Source organism: Scyliorhinus canicula, chromosome 13, assembly GCF_902713615.1.
Source record: "Scyliorhinus canicula chromosome 13, sScyCan1.1, whole genome shotgun sequence".
Taxonomy (NCBI): domain Eukaryota; kingdom Metazoa; phylum Chordata; class Chondrichthyes; order Carcharhiniformes; family Scyliorhinidae; genus Scyliorhinus; species Scyliorhinus canicula.
In genome coordinates, this window is record NC_052158.1 from 94547438 (window position 1) to 94565835 (window position 18398).

The following is an 18398-nucleotide window of genomic DNA, read 5'->3' on the forward strand; positions in this document are numbered from 1 at the left end:
GAAATAGGCCATATTATTCCAGTGTTTATGCCCCTCAGAAGCCTCCTCCCAACTTACTTCATCGACTCCTAGTAATACGTGTTAAACTTTCTACAGTAATACCTCTGCCCTGCAGAAATAACAATTAAGGACTGAAAGCCGGGTCTTGAATACAGCACAGGAGGAAGCTCCTGACTAGCCTTGCCAGTCCCAGTAGTAGTTTGTTGGTGGAGATGTTCAATTATAGCCACCCTCCATGCTTTTCCAAAAGCCCTGTAATTTTGTTATTTTTAAGTATTCTCTTTTGAATGTTTCTACTGACATTTAAAATTAATTGGTTTCAACATTTTAAAAGGAGAATTAAATGCCAATGTGCACTTCTCAGTATAAGTAAACACTTCTAAATTAATCAGAAGTAAATAATAATAGGGAATTATTCTACTGTCAAGCATCTTCTGGTGTTAACCATAGAATTAAAACCATAGATTTCCTACAGTGCAGAAGGAGGCTGGCCATTCAGCCCATCACATTTGCACCCACCCTCCGAAAGAGAACTCTACCCATGTCCACCCTGCTCTATCCCCGTAACCCCACCTAACCTGCACAGCTTTGGACACTTTAGCATGGCCAATCCATGGACCTGCACATCTTTGGACTGTGGGGGGAAACCCGAGCATCCGGAGGAAACCCACACAAACACAAGGAGAAAGTGCAAACTCCACACACACAGTCAGCCAAGGCCAGAATTGAACCCGGGTCCCTGGCGCTGAGAGGCAGCAGTGCTAACCATTGTACCACCGTAACGCCCCCAAGTCTTTACACAGCAATGGAAAAATGTTGATCTGAGCAACATTTCAAAGTTATTGTTGGCAAAACTTTTTTAATGAATTTTGGGGGGGGGGGGGGGGGTTATTTTATTCCCGAATATAAAGATGATTATACAAAGAAGGCAAAATAATGTTTGCACAATTATAAAATGGCTCTTAAAAGAACTATCCAGAAATATGGTCCATGCCAGAGTAAAAATTCAGAACACAGCTATCACAATGTCCACACATTTAATTTGGCCTTTTAGATCTGAAGGTTTTAAAAGTACAAAGATTTGCCCTGCAATGCTGACATGAGGACAAGTGTTGACTAAGCATTAACACACATATCTGAAAATCAAAAATTCTGTTATTATCTCGTTCCATGTGGATTTGATTTTTACCTGCATAGATCTTCGTTTAGTCAATGTGATTTCAAAGTTCTTCCATTCCCAACGCTGTTCTATGATGTGGGCAAAGATCACATGGCCATTTCCACAAGCTCCAGCTATTTGAGTGCCATCAACAGACCAAGCAATGTTGAATACACTTCCTGTATTTGGCTTTTCAAGTGCATAAGACCACTGTAACAATAAAAGGGAGAGCATCTGAACATTACATTTTTTATTTATAATATTTCAGGACAAATCAATTCTTTGGGTATCCAATTTGTATTTTGTTTACAAAAATGTAACATATTTAAAAATGTTGGGTAATATTTGTTTTACCAAAGTGTGATACAATTACCATATTGAACAAGACAAGGTTCAGCTCTCTCCCCATGATCTTTAACAGCACTGTCATCACCAAATTCCCAACATTAACATCCTGAAAGTCACCAAATGCCTCAAAAGCTTAACAAGCTTTTTCCCAGGGTGGGAGACTCAATTACATGGGGGCACAGGTTCAAGGTGAGGGGGGGTTTGTTTAGGTGAGATGTGCGGGGAACGTTTTTCACGCAGAGGGTGATTTGTGCCCTGAATCCGTTGCCAGTGGAGTTGGTGGAGGCAGGCACGATAGCAATGTTTAAGATACATCTTGATAGGCACATGAATGGGCGGGGAATGGAGGGATACAGATCGTTTGGGCAATAATTAGTATTTCTAAACAAGGAATCTGGATTGGCACAGGCTTGGTGGGCCAAAGGGCCTGTTCCTGTGCTGTAATGTTCTTTGGATCCGTCATATCAACAATGGCTATAAGAACATGGTAAAACCTGGGTATTCAGCAACGGGTGGTCCACCTCCTGACACTTCATAGGCTCCCTATCATATACAAGACTGAAGTCAGGAGTGAAACACTCGCCATTTGTCTGCATGCTTGTAGCCCCAACAAAACAGTAACTAAAGGGCAGCACGGTGGCGCAGTGGTTAGCGCTGCTGCCTCACAGCGCCGAGGACCCGGGTTCGATCCTGGCCCGGGTCACTGTCCATGTGGCATTTGCACATTTTTATTTTAAATAACAGAAACTAAATAGTGGGGGCAAGAGATCAAGTGAGGGAAGATGTTGCAAAATTAAAGGGAGAGGACTAGGCAAGAGAGTAAGGTGGCAATAAAGACAATCAAAGCCATCGAAGGAAGGGACAGAGTGTACAAACTGAAGGACACACCAGCAGATAAAGCTAGAGTTTGCAAAATTAGTAAAAAGACTGAATTAAAGGATCTGAATTTGTAACAAAATAGACAAATTGGGCAAAATGGACAAGGGGCTGGTTTAGCACAGGGCTAAATCGCTGGCTTTTAAAGCAGACCAAGGCAGGCCAGCAGCGTGGGTTCAATTCCCGTACCAGCCTCCCCGAACAGGCGCCGGAATGTGGCGACTAGGGGCTTTTCACAGTAACCATTTGAAACCTACTTGTGACAATAAGCGATTTTCATTTCATTTCAAATTGTCAGCTCAAATGGAAATAAATATGTATGATCTGATAGTCATTACACAGATGTGGCTGAAAGATGGCAAAGGCTAGGACCTTGAATGAATATTCAAAGATACATGATATTTTGAAAGGACAGAAAGTTAAGAAAAGATGGAGGGGTAGCACTTTTAATTAAGGATAATGGTACAATAAAGAGAGTGAACTTAGTTTAAGGTGTAGAATCAGTTTGGGTAGAGATGACAAATAGCCACGGTAGGCAGTCACTTGTAGGGGTACTTTATACGTCTGCAGCAGCCACTACACTTGAGGGTAGGGTGTGCAGGAAAAATAATGAGAGTTTGTGAAAAGGTATAGTGGTAATCATGGGTGATTTTAATCTACATACAAAATAGATGAATTAGATTAGTAAAGGTAGCCTGAAAGATGCTTCTGAGACAATTTCTTAGAGCAACATTTGCTAGAGCCGACCAGAGAGCAGACTATTCTAGATCTGGTAATGTGCAATAAGACAGGATTAATAAATGACCTCCCAGTAAAGACATTTAAGGTAGCAGTGATTTTCACATGACTGAACGATACATTCAGTTTGAGGGAGAGAAGAGTGAGTCTAAGACCAGTGTTTTAAACTGAAGGGCAATTATAAAGGCAGTAAGACAGAGCCGGCGAAAGTGAACTGGGAAATAGATTAAGTAATAGGTTAGTAAGGATTCAGCAGACATTAAAATAGATATTTTATAATTCAGCGCAGGTACATGCCGGTGAGAAAAAAAGACTTCAAGAGACTGACTCACCATCAGTGGCTAAGTAAGGAAGTTAAAAATATCAAATTGAAAGAAAAAGGGTACAATTGCACAAAGATCAGTGGCAAGTCAGAAAATTCGACAGAATATTAAAAAAACCAAAGAATTACTAAAAAACGAGGGAGAAATTAGAGTAAGAAAGTTAGCTCGAAAAGTAAAAACAGAAAATAAAGTTTCTATGGGTATTTAAAAAGGAAAAGAGAAACTAAAGTGAGTGTTGGTCCTCTAGACAGTACCTGTGAAGAATTAATAATGGAAAATAAGGAAATGGCAGAAGAATTGAACTGATATATTGGGAGGTTTTCCCTCAAAATATGTCGTGTCAGGCTTTGACTGAAAACTAGCATGTATCTTTCCAGATGCAAAGCCGAATTTTCCGACCAGAGATTCTGGCATGTGGTGCACAGAAAATCTGGGAACGTGGGTTGCACTGTCACCCTGGCGGGGCGGGGCCAGATAAGAGCCAGAATGGTTGGCTCCACAGAGATCGGAGTGCTATCATTAAAAGACTCCTCCTCAGAGGAGATGCAGATGACCTGCTCCTCTACATTTCAGACCCACAAAGCAGCATGGACGGAATCATCCCGCTCTTGACAGAGGTTGGTGCCTTCGCGTGCGACAAACTCAACATAAGCAAAAGCGAGATCTTCCCCGGTACACCCACAAGTAAGTGGGGCAGCACTAACGGGACAAGCCCGACACAAATTCCGCTATCTGGGGATCCAAATAGCCCATGACTGAAAGGGATTCACAAATGGAACCTCAGCAGTCTGACAGAGGAAGTAAAAAAGGACCTGCAAAGATGGAACACACTCCCCCACTCTCCCTCGCGGGGAGAGTCCAGACGATCAAAATGAACGCACTGCCCAGGTACCTCTTCTTACTTAGATCTATCCCGATCTACATCCCCAAGGCCTTTTTCAAAGCACCAGACAAACAAATCATGGGGTTCGTGTGAGGGGAGGGGGAAGAATTCTGGGATCCCAAAGAAGGTCCTACAAAAAACAAAATCCGGGGGGGGGCTAGCCCTCCCAAACCTACAATTCTACCACTGGGTGGCGACGGCCGAGCGAATAAAGGGATTGATCAAGGAGCCAGAAGCCAAGTGGGTGCGCACGGAAGAGGCCTCCTGCATGGGGACTTTTCTCCGGGCCCTCACCACGGTAGCACTCGCATCCCCACCCAAAAAACACTCCATCAGCCTGGTGGTGATGGCCACCCTCCAGTCCTGGAACCAACTACGTCAGCAATTTGGCCTGACCAAAATGTTGAACAAAGCTCCCATCTGCAACAACCATAGGTTCACACCAGTGCTGATTGATGCCTCCTTCAAAAAGTGGGGACAGGAGCAATGGGCTAGCCGTGATGCCTCACGGTGCCGAGGTCCCAGTTTCAATCCTGGCTCTGGGTCACCGTCCGTGTCGAGTTTGCATATTCTCCCCGTGTTTGCGTGGGTTTCGCCCCCAACAACCCAAAGATGTGCAGGCTAGGTGGATTGGCACATTAAATTGCCCCTTTATTGGAAAAAATTAATTGGGTACTCTAAATTTATTTTTTTGAAAAAGTGGAGGCAGGACGGAGGGACACTGACAGTAAGGGACCTATACACGGACGGCAGGATCGTAAAACTGGACGAACTGAGAGAGAAATTCCAGCTAGCCAGGGGGAACGATCTAAGGTACCTGCAACTCAAAAACTTCCTACGAAAGGAGACAAGGACGTACCACAACCGCCACGAAAGACATTACTGGAAGAGAGCATACTAGATAAAGGAAACTGTAGCAACATGTATGGCCGACTGGTCGAAAGGGCCGACACCATACTGGACGCAACAAGAAAAAAATGGGAGGAAGACCTTGGGATTAAAAGAGGGTGGGGACTCGAGCAAAGCATTACACAGGGTCAACTCTACCTCCACGTGCACAAGGCTCAGCCTGACGCAACTAAAAGTGCTACATAGAGCCCACTTAACAAGAACCCGTATGAGTAGGTTCTTCCCGGAGGTGGAGAATAGATGTGAACGGTGCCAAGGAGGCCCGGCCAACCACGCCCACATGTTCTGGTCTTGCCCCAGGCTTGCGGGGTACCGGACAGCCTTCTTCGAGGCATTGTCCAAAGTGGGGGGGTGAGGGTGGAGCCATGCCCGAAAGTGGCGGTCTTCGGTGTATCAGACCAGGCCGATCTATTCCTGGGGAGGAGGGCGGACGCCATCACCTTTGCCTCCCTGATCGCCCGCTGTAGAATCCTGTTCGGCTGGCGGTCAGCAGCACCACCCAAAGCTGCAGACTGGCTGTCCGACCTCTCAGAATCTCTCCAAATGGAGATAAAATTCCCCATCCGAGGATCAGACCACGGCTTCCACAGAACGTGGGGGCCATTCACCCACTTGTTCCGGGACCCGTTTGTGGCCAATGAACAAGCAGAAGAATAGTCAGGTAGCCAAGAATCAGGGGAAAGTAGGTAAGTAGACAAGGCATGAGAGGGGTGATAGACCCGGGGGGGGGGGGGGGGGTTATTGTCATGAGTAGGCTTCAATTAAGTTACTGTGAAAAGCCCCTAGTCGCCACATTCCGGCGCCTGTCCGCGGAGGCTGGTACGACAACGGTAGCGAAATCCGTCCGGGAGAAGCTTGTGACAACACCAACACCAGACCCATGAGTATTGCCCTCTGTAATGGTTCCCCCCCCCCCCCCCCCACCCCCACAAACAGATGCCGACATATGTGTTATAAACAATATTGCCAATTGTACAGAGTTGCTGCTGTTGAGCTGGTGCATAATACCTCACCAGTTACTTTATTGTATTTTATTTTTATTTTTTTATTATTACTTTGTTTTTGGTATGTTTATGTGTGCCCTTCTCTTCTATATATGTATATCTTATTCGCCGTACATAACGGTAAATATACTTTGTTCAAAAAGCCAATTAAAAATATTTATTATAAAAAGACTGCATCATCAATGCAATATTGGGGCACTCATCTCCCCTCACAGGCATCAAGCATCCCCTCAACACACATAAAGGGAACCCCTCTACCATGGGGTTCCCTGACACAGGGGGCAATGCCAACCTGTTCTGGGGCAGTTAAACTTGTGCCAGGGGACAGTGCCATGACCCTCCCCCACTCCCACCCCCAGGGACTATACTTACCTTGGCCTGCACCAGTTGGTTCCCCTCATCTGATGTCACATCGGGAGGTATGAATATTCAGTGCGGAGGGGAGATCAGATGGCTGAGAAGCCCTTTAATCATAAAATCTACAGTGCAGAAGGAGGCCACTCGGCCCATCGAGTCCACACCGGTCCTTATAAAGAGCGCCTTACTCAAGCCCAAGTATCCACCCTATTCCCACAACCCACTAACCCCCTCTCAAGTTTATTGAAATTAGGTTTCCGCCCAGATCATTACATCGCCGGCAAGCGGTGGGGGAAAATCAGGGAATGATATCTTGCCGGCGAGAATCACGTTTCCCAACCCTTCCGGGATTTTGGGCCTGCGCCTCCACTTACGCTGACAATGAACATGGGCTCAAAATCACCTCATTTGTGTGTTTTCATAGTAGATGACACAAATGGCATCCCATAAATAATTGTAAATCAAGAGGTTAAAATATTACAATCACAAAAGAAAGAAAATTATTAGAAGTAAAGACTGACAAGTCGCTAGTGGACTTCATCCTAGATTCTTCAAAGACATGGCTGCAGAGATAAAGATGTACTGGTTGCAATTTTGCAAAATTCCCTAAATTTTGGAAAGGTCTCATCAGATTGAAAAATATTGAATATAACTCCTCTGTTCAAGAATGGAGGGGGACAGAAAGCAGGCAACTACAGACCAGTTAGCCTAATGTTTGTCAAAGGGAAAATGCTGTTATTTATTTTAAAGGTGGTTATAGTTGAGCACTGAGAAAACCTCAATTCAATCAGGCAGAGTTAACATAGATTTGTGAAAGGGGATCATTAATTTATCTGAGTTCTTTGAGGAAGTAATAAGCAAAGGGAACCTATAGATGCAGTGTAGATGTTCAGAAGACATTCGACAAGGTGCTACGTCAAAGATTACTACAGAAATAAAGGTTCATGGTTTGAGGGTAGCATATTAGAGGATTGGTTATCTAACAGAGGGTATGCATAAATGGGGTATTTTCGGCTGGGCAAGATTTATGACAGATAGTTAGGAGAGTAAGTTGTGAATCAGATACAAGGAGCCTGCAAAGGGATATAAATTTGAGTGAGAAAATATTTTGCAGAGTATAATGTGGGAAAAAGTGACTTGTCCACCTCTGCAGGAAGAATAGAAAAGCAGTATATTATTTAAATGAACGAGTTGGCAGACCTTTATGATGCAGAGAGATCTGGATGTCCTGGTACACAAATTACAAAACGTTGGTATGCAGTTGCAGCAAGTTATTAGGAAGGCAAATGGAACCTCATTTGTTGGGGATGTTTAGTAAGGTGTTGGAGAGGGGAGTGTTGCCAGAGATGCTGACACAGGCGCGATTACACTAATCCTGAAGAAGGGAAAAGATCCACTGGAGTGTGGGTCGTACAGACCCATTTTGTTGTTCAATACGGACGTGAAAGTACTGGTTAAGTTGTTGGCAGGGAGGATGGAGAGATGTGCTAGGGGTGGTTTCCGAAGATCAAACAGGTTTTGTAAAGGTCCGATGCACAGGTGGAACTTGATAATGTTAGTGGAGGAGGTTAAAAGGTATTTTAAGAGGTGGGATACATTGCACCAGACATTAGCAGGGAGCGTGCAGGTGGTAAAGATGAATGTGCTGCCAAGGTTCCTGTTCGTTTTCCATACCCTCCCGATTTTTCTCCCCAAGGCCTTCTTCCAGAGGTTGGAGACAGTGATTTTGGGAGTTCATATGGGCAGGGAAGGTGCCGAGGATAAAGAGGGTTCTGGTTCAGAGGCCAAGACAGAAAGGGGGGTTGACACTCCCGAACCTGCTGCACTATTTTTGGATGGCGAATGTGGAGAAGGTGAGGTGACAAACGGAGCGGGGGCGTGGGAAGGGGTGATGATGAAGGGAGTGGGTCACGATGCAGCACGAATCCTGTAGGCGGTCCAGTATGAGGGCCATGGTGCAAGTGGTGAGGATCAAGAACAAATGGGAGGAGGAGTTGGAGGGGGGGTGGGAACAAACTGGGGACTGTGATGCGGAGGGTGAACTTAACCTCCTTCTGCACGAGGATGAGCTTGATTCAGTTCAAGGTGGTGCATAGGGTACATATGACTCAGGCGAGGATGAGTGGGTTCTTCCAGGGGGTGGCTGATGAGTGCGAGAAGTGTAGGCGGAGGCTGAAGAACCATGCACACATGTTCTGGGGTTGCGAGAAGTTGGAGCGATACTGGGAAGAGGCATTTGGGATGCTATCTGAGATAGCGGGGGTGAAGGTCAAGCCGGACCCAATGGTGGCAATTTTGGGGGGTATCATAAGTGCCAGAGCTTCTGGAGGGGAAGGCGGCCAATGTTGTGGCGTTCATTTCTCTAATTGCTAGGTGAAGGATTCTGTTAAATTGGAGGTCGGATACACTGTCTGTGGTGGCGGCCTGGCTGTGTATGATTTTCTCCAGTTGGAGAAGATTAAATTTGAGTTGAGGGGGTCAGCAGAGGTCATGCACGTTCCTCAAACCTTAGTTTTTCTAAAAGTGAAAGAAATGACTTAGTTATTCCCTCAGTGGTCTGCTCTGTTAAATGTAGCAGAAATAGGGTCGCTTCCTTTCTAAGTCACAGTCTTGCAACCACAACCAATTCTCTCTTACCTTTGTAAATGTTTCTGTTAGCTGTTAATTTTCTAGGGATAAGATTGTTTTAAACAGTGCAACTGCTAGAAATATGAACCATTTTGCTCATCTCATGGCCGCAATTCTCCGCAACCACGATGGGTGGGAGAATAGCAGGAGGTCCGCTCCTGCACCTCCCGCTATTCTCCCACCTCCCCAAAATGGCGTGTCCGGTTTTGCGACATGCCGCTCGGAGAAACACGGGCCGCCGTCTGGCCCGGATGGGCCGAGCGGCCTGCTGTTCCCGACCTGTTCATGACGGCGGCAACCACACCTGGTCCCTGCCGTCGTGAACATGGCGCACCAGGTAAGTGTGGGGCCTGGGGGGGGGGCGGATCGGGGATCGAGCACCACGACCGTGCTCGGGAGGGGACTGGCCCGCAATCGGTGCCCACCGATCGTCGGGCCGGCGTCTCAAGGGGACGCACTCTTTCCCCTCCACCGCCCCGCAAGATCAAGCCGCCACGTCTTGCGGGGTGGCTGAGGGGAAAGACGGCAACCGCGCATGCGCGGGTTTGAGCTGTCCAACCCGTGCATGCGCGGCTGACGTCATTCTTGGCGCGCCGGGCCTTGAAGCCAGGGACAAGGCCCGGCCGCCGAGTTTCCCGGTACGGCCCGCCTATCTCCCGGGTAGGGGAAAATAGGGGGCCGGGAGAGGCTTCCGACGCCGTCGTGAACCTCTCCAGGTTTCACCACGGCGTCGGGCCTTGCGGAGAAATCCGCCCCATATGTTTGATTAGCTTCCCCTTAAACACATCCATACAATTTGTTTCAATCACTTTGTGGTAGCGAGTTCCACAATTTCACAGCTCTGGGTAAAGACCAAGCTGATGGTTCTGGCCAGGAAATGCAAATCAAGAAACCTGGTGCTTCAAACCTCACCCTGCAGAATTGTGAGATTAAGGAGGTGGATTAGCGTGGGTTTCCTCCCACAGTCCAAAAAAGTGCAGGTTAGGTGGATTGGCCATGTTAAATTGACGTTAGGTTGGGTGGGGTTACGGGGATGGGGTGGAGGTGTGGTCTTAAATTGGGTGCTCTTTCAAGAGCCGGTACCGACTCGATGGGCTGAATGGCCTCCTTCTGCACTATAAATTCTATGATCTATGATCTAGGTATACTTTATATCCATTCCTTTTTAGCTGAGACACATTTGGAATATTAATAAGCGATAGAATCCAATATTATATGCAATGAAAAGTTGTAAATAATTGCGTTTATTAGGTTTAAGAAACAAACAAAAGGCAATCATGTGCAGTGTATTATGTGAATGTGTGATCTCTGCTGTAATATGGCTCCAACAATTTAGATCATGACATATGATTTAGTCAGTAACTTCATCCAAATCTAACCCACAGTCAATTGTACCCTTGCACCTTCACACAAAAGAACATTGTGCTGTGCAGTGTTACTGCACAATCAGCAGTTATCAACTTTGACCATCATTAATGAGCCATCTGAACTTTTCTGAATCTGATGGGGTGGAAAAAAGATGTTGAACAAATGGAGTTCCTTTAGGCCATCTTAAAAGTTGCTCTGAGGGATTGAAACAATCGCTTTCTGTTGTCTACATTACTCAAGGCCTCCGCATATTCTTGCACCACAAATACAGCTGACAACTATCTGATGACCTTTGACCAAGAGAATCAGCACTGTATATATGCAGGTGGCTGACAGCTACAAAGATTTTGAGGAGATTTAAAACTTAACTCTTTCTCTGCCATAGATTCTTTGTATAGTCAAAATAATGTTCTTGCCCAGCAGAAAACTTTTAAGAAAAATATGCATAATGACTTAATGAACTTAAAACAAGTAGGAATTGCTTACACCAAAATATATTCCTAAAGCATCAAAAACAGTGGAATTCTTATCAGAGTTACAGCTGTTTGGCAACCTATCTCAAATGGTTACAGTTTTCCAGATTAAAAGTACTTCAGCAATTATCAGTTACACATTTCAGAGAAAGCATGTATGTTTTGAACACCGTTTTAAGAAATAAATTTATGTTCGTAAACTAGAATCTGTAAATCTTTTACATGCAACAATTTTTTATAAAACTATGTTAAGAATAAATAAAAGCATGTTAATTTCACTGAATTTATGTACATAATACACAATACACCAAAATTATATCCGTTTGATTTATCACCATTAGATAAGGATGTGCATCATTGCAAACATCAAAGTTGGGATTTTACTTGCATGAAAAAAATAACACCAGTTTTGCATTAAAAAATAACACCAGTTTTACAGAGTGAAGAAAGGGTCTTCTGTGTTCAGACTTACTTCTGCCCAGCGGATAAATGATATGGAAGGTCTTGTTGACATGACTAACAAAAGAGTCCATTTTTAGCTTATCCACCTTCAGAAACCGGGTGGGTGGGCACCAGATAACAAGCAGCTTACTTATCCTCTCAGATTCTGGCCATTTCTGACTTCAACCAACAGAGTTTTGCAAATGGATAAGGTACCACCCTAAAATCAAAAGAAGCTTCATATGTTTGTGTGAATTGGCTGAGCATCAATAAGTCTTCCCATATCATCTCAACAGTGATTGTGCAAGGAAGATGGGGTGGTTTACCTGCTAGGCAGAAGGAGGTTTGAAGACTGAAGAGGCCTTGTCAGTTAAGGTTACATTTTTTTTTTCTGGGGCCCGAGGACAGGCTTTCCCTGCCCCAGAGATCAATCCCCATTTCCTTCCAGAAGCCCGTTGCAAAATCCCTCTTCGCCACTTACATGGAAGCTAGCAGGCAACAAAGACCAACCTAATCTTCACCAGCATGCAGTCACTCTGTTCTGAGTGGATGGGAAGTGGATTAGCAGCCCAGGAGTTTAAAACAAAACTCCAGGCCTAATGTTTAGTGAGTGTGTTTCACACTTAACTTATCCAATGCAATGTCACATAGCTTCCGGCAGTAGAACAATTTCTATCCATCTTGACTACCTATCCAAATGACTCGATTGATACAACGCTGATAACCCTAGATTCTATTTGTTGCCAAAATTGTCTATTCCTTCCTGCAATCCATCACATTTGCTGTTCCACCACCAATGCCAATACTCTGTTCCATATATTTGTCACACCACTCCCAATATCATTTTAACAGGTGCCTAAGTGAGGATGCTGCATTGGCTTACGCACCACCGGCAGAAATAGTTCTAAAAACTGAAGAATTTGCTTTTACTAAAAAAAAAAGTTTCTTTTTTTTGTCCCAAGTTTTATACACAGCAGAAAAGCTTACCCGGATCAATTTGTCTAAACATTTATGTCAGCTGTGTTCAGTTGGTACCACTCCACCCCAGAACCTAAGCACAACAATCTATGATGACACTCCTGTACAATAATGAAGGAGTGCTGCACAGTCAGAGATGCTGTCTTTCAGATGAGATGTTAAACCCAACTGTCTGCCCTGTCAGGTGGATGCAAAAGATCCCAAAAATCACGATTTGAAGAAAAGCAGGGGAATTAGCCTTGGTTTCTTGCCAATATTTGAAGGCAAGGTAAAGTCGCCATAGTCCAGATGACCATAGGCTGCTTTCCCCTTTGAGGAGGAGAACTGACTGGTGGTGATTTAACCCGAGGATCACCACACCTCAAGCAAGGGGCAAGGTTGAGAAGGCAGGTTTCATGAATAACCTTAGCTGGGACGGAAATGGAACCTGCGCTGGATTGGTTCTGTTCCGGCTCTCAGGACTGCAGCTGCCACCCTTTTATCACCCTGCTGGTTTCACTCTATTCTCCCTTGTAGCGTGAACTTGGAGTTCAGTCTGAAATGCACCCAATAACAGAGCCGTGGACCTTACGAAGTGAAAGAGGGGATATTGGGGGAGAAATGACAAGGCATGGTAATGGATGGCTAACGGTAGAATTACAGAGAGGAGGAGCCACCTTGGGAAAAATAAAGATGGGGAGGAACAGTAGATATTGGATTCCCCATTGCAAATCTGCCCCGCTACCAGCAAAAACAGAGAATTTGGTGCTCAGCCAAATCTCCCATTCACTGTAGCGGGACCGGAGAATCCCGCTGCCGTCAACACACTGAGAAATCCCGCCCGTTATCTAAAGAAAGACTTTCACTTTTATAGAACTTTTCACAAATACTTGATATCCTAAAGCTCTTTACAACCAATGAAGTAATTTTGAAGTGTAACCACTGTTGTAATGTAGGAAACTAGTTTGGGCACAGCATGCTCCCACATACACAGTAATAACCAGCTAATCTGTTTCTGTGCTGTTGCTTGAGGAATACATTTTGCTTTGTGATGCAGAGCAAGACCAGCAGCGCAGGTTCGATTTCCGTACCAGCTAAGGTTATAAAAAAGCAGCAGCAGCGAGAGCATTGCCAGACCAGCAGGAAGATAAAAGAGCGGAGACAGCAGTACTGATAGTGAGAACGGAGTTAGCCCGGCAGGGAGGTGCATGCATTCAGAGCCCACCGAACATGTTCAAGAAAACCTGAGTGTGATATCAGAGAAGGCGGGGGGGGGGGGGGGGGAGTAATTCATAGAATTTACAGTGCTGAAGGAGGCCATTCAGCCCATCGAGTACTGCAGGTAATCAGGAGCAATGTTGGCCTGCTAAAGACTGAAAATAGGTCTGGCGGCACGGTGGCGAAGAGGACCCGGGTTCGATCCCGGTCCACTGTCTGTGTGGAGTTTGTGCATTCTCCCAGTGTCTGTGTGGGTCTCACCCCCACAACACAAAAAGGTGTGCAGGGTAGGTGGACTGCCCATTCTAAATTGCCCCTTAATTGGAAGAGAATAATTGGGTACTCTAAATTTGTTTTAAAAAGACTGAAAGTGGGGATATGTCATTGGCTATGGGGACATGTCAGACATGTTGAATAAATACTTTGCCTCAATATTTATAGTAGAAAAGAAGGATAGCTGCCAGAAATCCCAAGGAATTACCAATGGATCGGGGACAAGGAATAAGCAAACTTAATATAAGCAAAAACATTGATAATGACGAAGTTAATAGAACTAAAGAATGGCAAATCCCCAGGATCTGCTGGTTTCCATTCAAGGCTAGTAAAGGAAGTATGGGAGCACATTATAGATACCCTAAACTATATTAAAATCCACTCACATGATCAGCCAGTGTGTGTTCAGACCCAAGATGCTTGCCAGGTCTCCCTTCAAATTCGGCATCATGCCAATTTGGGGCATAAATGTTCACCGACACCATGTGAGCCCTCTCCAACCTCCTGTTCACCATCACAAATCTAACCCCAGGATCCGCCGCTATGCTTCCCACCACAAAGGATACCCTCTTATTAACCAACATTGCCACCTCCCTCGTCTTCATATCCAGTCCAGAATGAAACATCTGTCCCACCCATACCATCCTCAACCTCGTCTGATCCACCACCTTCAAACTAGTCTCTTGCCAAAACACAACGTTCGCCTTCGGACTCCTCAAATGCACCAACACGAGCAACCTTGTAGCCGGACCATTAAATCACGGAACATTGCGTAAAATCAGCCGGGGAATGGGGAGGTCTCTCCCCAAGCTTCGTTTGGGCTTCCGCCACCAGTGCAATCTATGCCTCCGACAAGGCCAACCGGTCGTCATGGTCCACCACCGACTCTTCCACCTTTTGGAGCGTTGCACTATGTGCCTCCAATCTCTGCTCCACACTCTCAATGGCTGCCCGAATCAGGTCACTTTAGCCAGGTCTTTTGAGGCCTCCTGCCTTTGCTGCCAGAACCTGACCATCAAAACTCCACCAACTGTTACGTGGACCACTGAGTGGACAACAATGCCATCTTTCCTGCTCTGACTGTTGCCCCTTTACAGTTACACTCCTTGTTTAATAGGGCTGAGACGTGCCGACCCGAAGGAGAATCCTTAGCTCGATCTGTTCCTGCACTTTGTACCTGTGAACACTCCTGTGAATGGGTAACAAGGACCAACCAATTCCACATTGAGCAGGAGCCCCCAAATGTGCAACTACTCACTGCATGGCCACTACCGAAAGTCCCTAATCCTATCTCGGGTTTGCTGTGAGGTTATTAATAGAGGTTTGGATCACTCTAAAACTGAAGGTCTGGGGGAAATACACCGCCACTTATAAATGGGGAAAATCGCTTTAAAATACTTTGTTTACAGATTTTAAAATTAATCCCCCTCCTGTCCGTAACAGTGTACATATTCTGTCAATACCTACAGTGAATTTGAATTAATCTTCTGAACTAATATTCTCTATATTTTTCAGGATGTGTGTGGCTTTGCAAATAAATACTTAAAATGACATACAAATATATTTTAACACCATTGTGAAAAAGATGCAAAAGTTAAAAATAAAATTGGTCTACACCAAAAGTATATACCAGATCTTGTTTAAGTCAAAATATAATATCTCTGAGTAAGGAAAATTACCTTACCATTGGATTACTGCTTACCTAATGCTTTTAGTTTGTTTTGTAATTTGATTTCTTTTACAGTAGACAGGAAACAGGAAATAGCCTAGTTCTTTTAAGCACTTGGCAGAACAGCAAAAAAAAAATCAGAATTCAAACCTTTAAAGAGACTAGCATCATGGATATCGTGCCAACACTGAACTATTGTGATAATGACAATGTCATAATGCAATTGGCACAGCTGCTTAGAACTAGGTTTTTTTAGTATAATTGTCCTGACAAGTTCTGAAAGGATGGTAAGAAAAGCATGGTGCTTCAGCACTTTAAACAAGAACAAAATTACCCAAAAGTAACACCTGCTGGGAATACTCAACTTAAATATAGCCAACAGGAGTTACATAACATTTATTGCAATATTAACTTATTTTCAATCTTCTGGCTACCTCTTCAGATGCAATGATTTCATGGTTTTCTGGGGGAAGAAATTTATTATCTCACACGTGATGGGACTAAAACCTCACCCTGTAGATAATTTTAAATAAAATACAAATAGAGGTATGCTCATTGCTTTAAATTTAAAACTGGACAAAGACCTGAAAATAGTTGAATCTATGCCTGTCTGTGATCCCTGAACAAAAGGAGCAATCTGGCAATATCAGAGAAACTTGCACCTGGTTATTCCTGAAGAGATACCGACAATCCCCATGCAGGCTTCATACACCAAATTCAAAGAGAGATATACAAAGACCATCTGCATTTCATAGTCCAGGGTAACCAACTGGAGTCTACTCGCCCACGAGGACAAAGGGCCCTGTAACCTACCTTTCAATTTTTAATGGTTGAAACATTTAATAATCTCGAGGATCCAGCCAATGGATACATATCGTTTATCAAAGACAGTGTGAAGAAGTGAGAGTCATGTGACATGGACCGTTTGTGGAACCAGTAATACTGCCTTGTGAAACTGCAAAGTCAGTCACAGGAAGCTCACAGGAAAGGAGCTCTGGCCCCCGGTATGAACAGCCGGCCCATCTACACTGCTTCTATTGGAAATTCTAACCCAACGCCTATAAGACTGATAAATCACTGCATGCCCATCTCATCACGTGAAGTTAACATGACTAGAAAAGTGAACTAACACCATTTCCTTTCTCTGGGGTCTCTGCCCTATAAAACTTTATTTTATCCATTCCTCTTTTGCTGTATGATTGCGCAGGAGGCAATGTTGTGATTCTAATCCTGCATTTTGAATGTGTGCAAATAAATGAATCCTTTTGAGTTCATCGTATCTTGAGTTTGCTATCAACTTAGTAATACAAATTGGATCACACTTATACCAAGGGGTTGGGAAATATGTCACCACTTATAAAGGAGAAAGCAAATCAAAAATCCCTTTGTTTACGGATTTGTGGTGAGATGAAATGTTAGGGCTGTTTAAGTTAACCCTCCACCCTCCTGTCCGTAACACACAAGTGATTATTCTTTGTGAATGAGTCCTGACAGTGAATGCCAGCAAGCTGCTTGGCCACATGGAGGGGATAGCACAGCTCAGTCTGACATTGCCACAGCAAATTATCATGCACAATTTCCAGCACAGATTACTGGACATTTTGCTATTTTGTTGCTGATTCTAACATTGTCAGGGTCAGCTAACTCAGCACAAACTGGAGAACTATCCTGAGACCTCACCACTCACTACACCTCAATATTACATTAGGACGCGCATTTATTCATTGTGGCACTGAAATAGCTCAGATTGGTAAAATACTCGATTACATGACTACAAAATCAACAGTTCGTGAGACTAATAAAGTATAGGCAACCAAAGACATTATTAAACTTATTTTGTTTTACAGAAGAAAGCTAGAGTGTTTTTAAAATAAAGTTGATTAAATTAACATGAAGGAAAATAAAATTAGCAGTCACGCAACAAACATGCTGGAGTGATACGAAGGACAAAATTAACCTGAAACCCAATACTTTAATAAAAACTAAGACTAAGATTAAAGGAGGAGGTAATTTCTTTTCTGTTAAGTCGCTGTGAAAGAACTGTTGTCCGTGTCCAATTTCTTTGCCCTGGATAAATAGAAATGAATTGAACTGCTTCTTAACATGCTTGGAAGGTAGGGCAGCACGGTGGCGCAGTGATTAGCACTGCTGCCTCACGGCACCAAGGTCCCAGGTTCGATCCTGGCCCTGGGTCATAGTCCTTGTGGCGTTTGCACATTCTCCCCGTGTCTGCGTGGGTCTCACCCCCATAACTCAAAAAGATGTGCAGGTTAGGTGAATTGGCCGCGCTAAATTGCCCCTTAATTGGGAAAAAAGAATTGGGTACTCTAAATTTATATTAAAAAAAACATGCTTGGAAGGTACGTCTCCAACAATTCTACATTTTAACACCAAAGTGTGTTTGTTTTTAAATACAACATGCTTCAAAATGAATGTTAAGTTCCCCCTGCCACTTTTAAACCCTGCAGGAATCTCAATACTATTGTTTCCAGAAAGTTGGTTCAAGCTTTATGACAGAGAAGGCAACGGCAACTATGTTGAAGTGACTATAAAACTAAATTCAGAGTACAGGGCCTGATTAACCACTCCGACAAGCAGGAACTGCACCTGGCAATGAAGTTAAAATAGAAAGGGGCAGTTACTCCCACTGATCCTGAGACCATAACACCCACAGGAAGAAAGCAGGTCCTGTTTTAAGTCCTCAGATTTAAAAGCTGAGGCATGAGTGGGTTGGGGGGGGGGGGGGGGGGGGGGGAGTCAGTGTCAGTTCTCCC

At 44.3% G+C, this 18398-nt stretch overlaps 1 protein-coding gene across 7 annotated transcripts in view; it reads right to left on the bottom strand.

Annotated features, from left to right (window-relative positions):
- ift80 (intraflagellar transport 80 homolog (Chlamydomonas)) overlaps positions 1–18398 on the bottom strand; it is a 335512-nt gene that overhangs the window by 101814 nt on the left and 215300 nt on the right. For 6 of the 7 annotated variants that reach the window (XM_038815169.1, XM_038815171.1, XM_038815170.1 and 3 more), the window contains one exon: positions 1190–1369. The exons of the other annotated variant lie outside the window; for it this stretch is intronic. In XM_038815169.1, coding sequence (XP_038671097.1) covers positions 1190–1369 — 180 coding nt within the window. The remainder of the gene's footprint in view (positions 1–1189; positions 1370–18398) is intronic. 7 annotated transcript variants of the gene reach the window in all.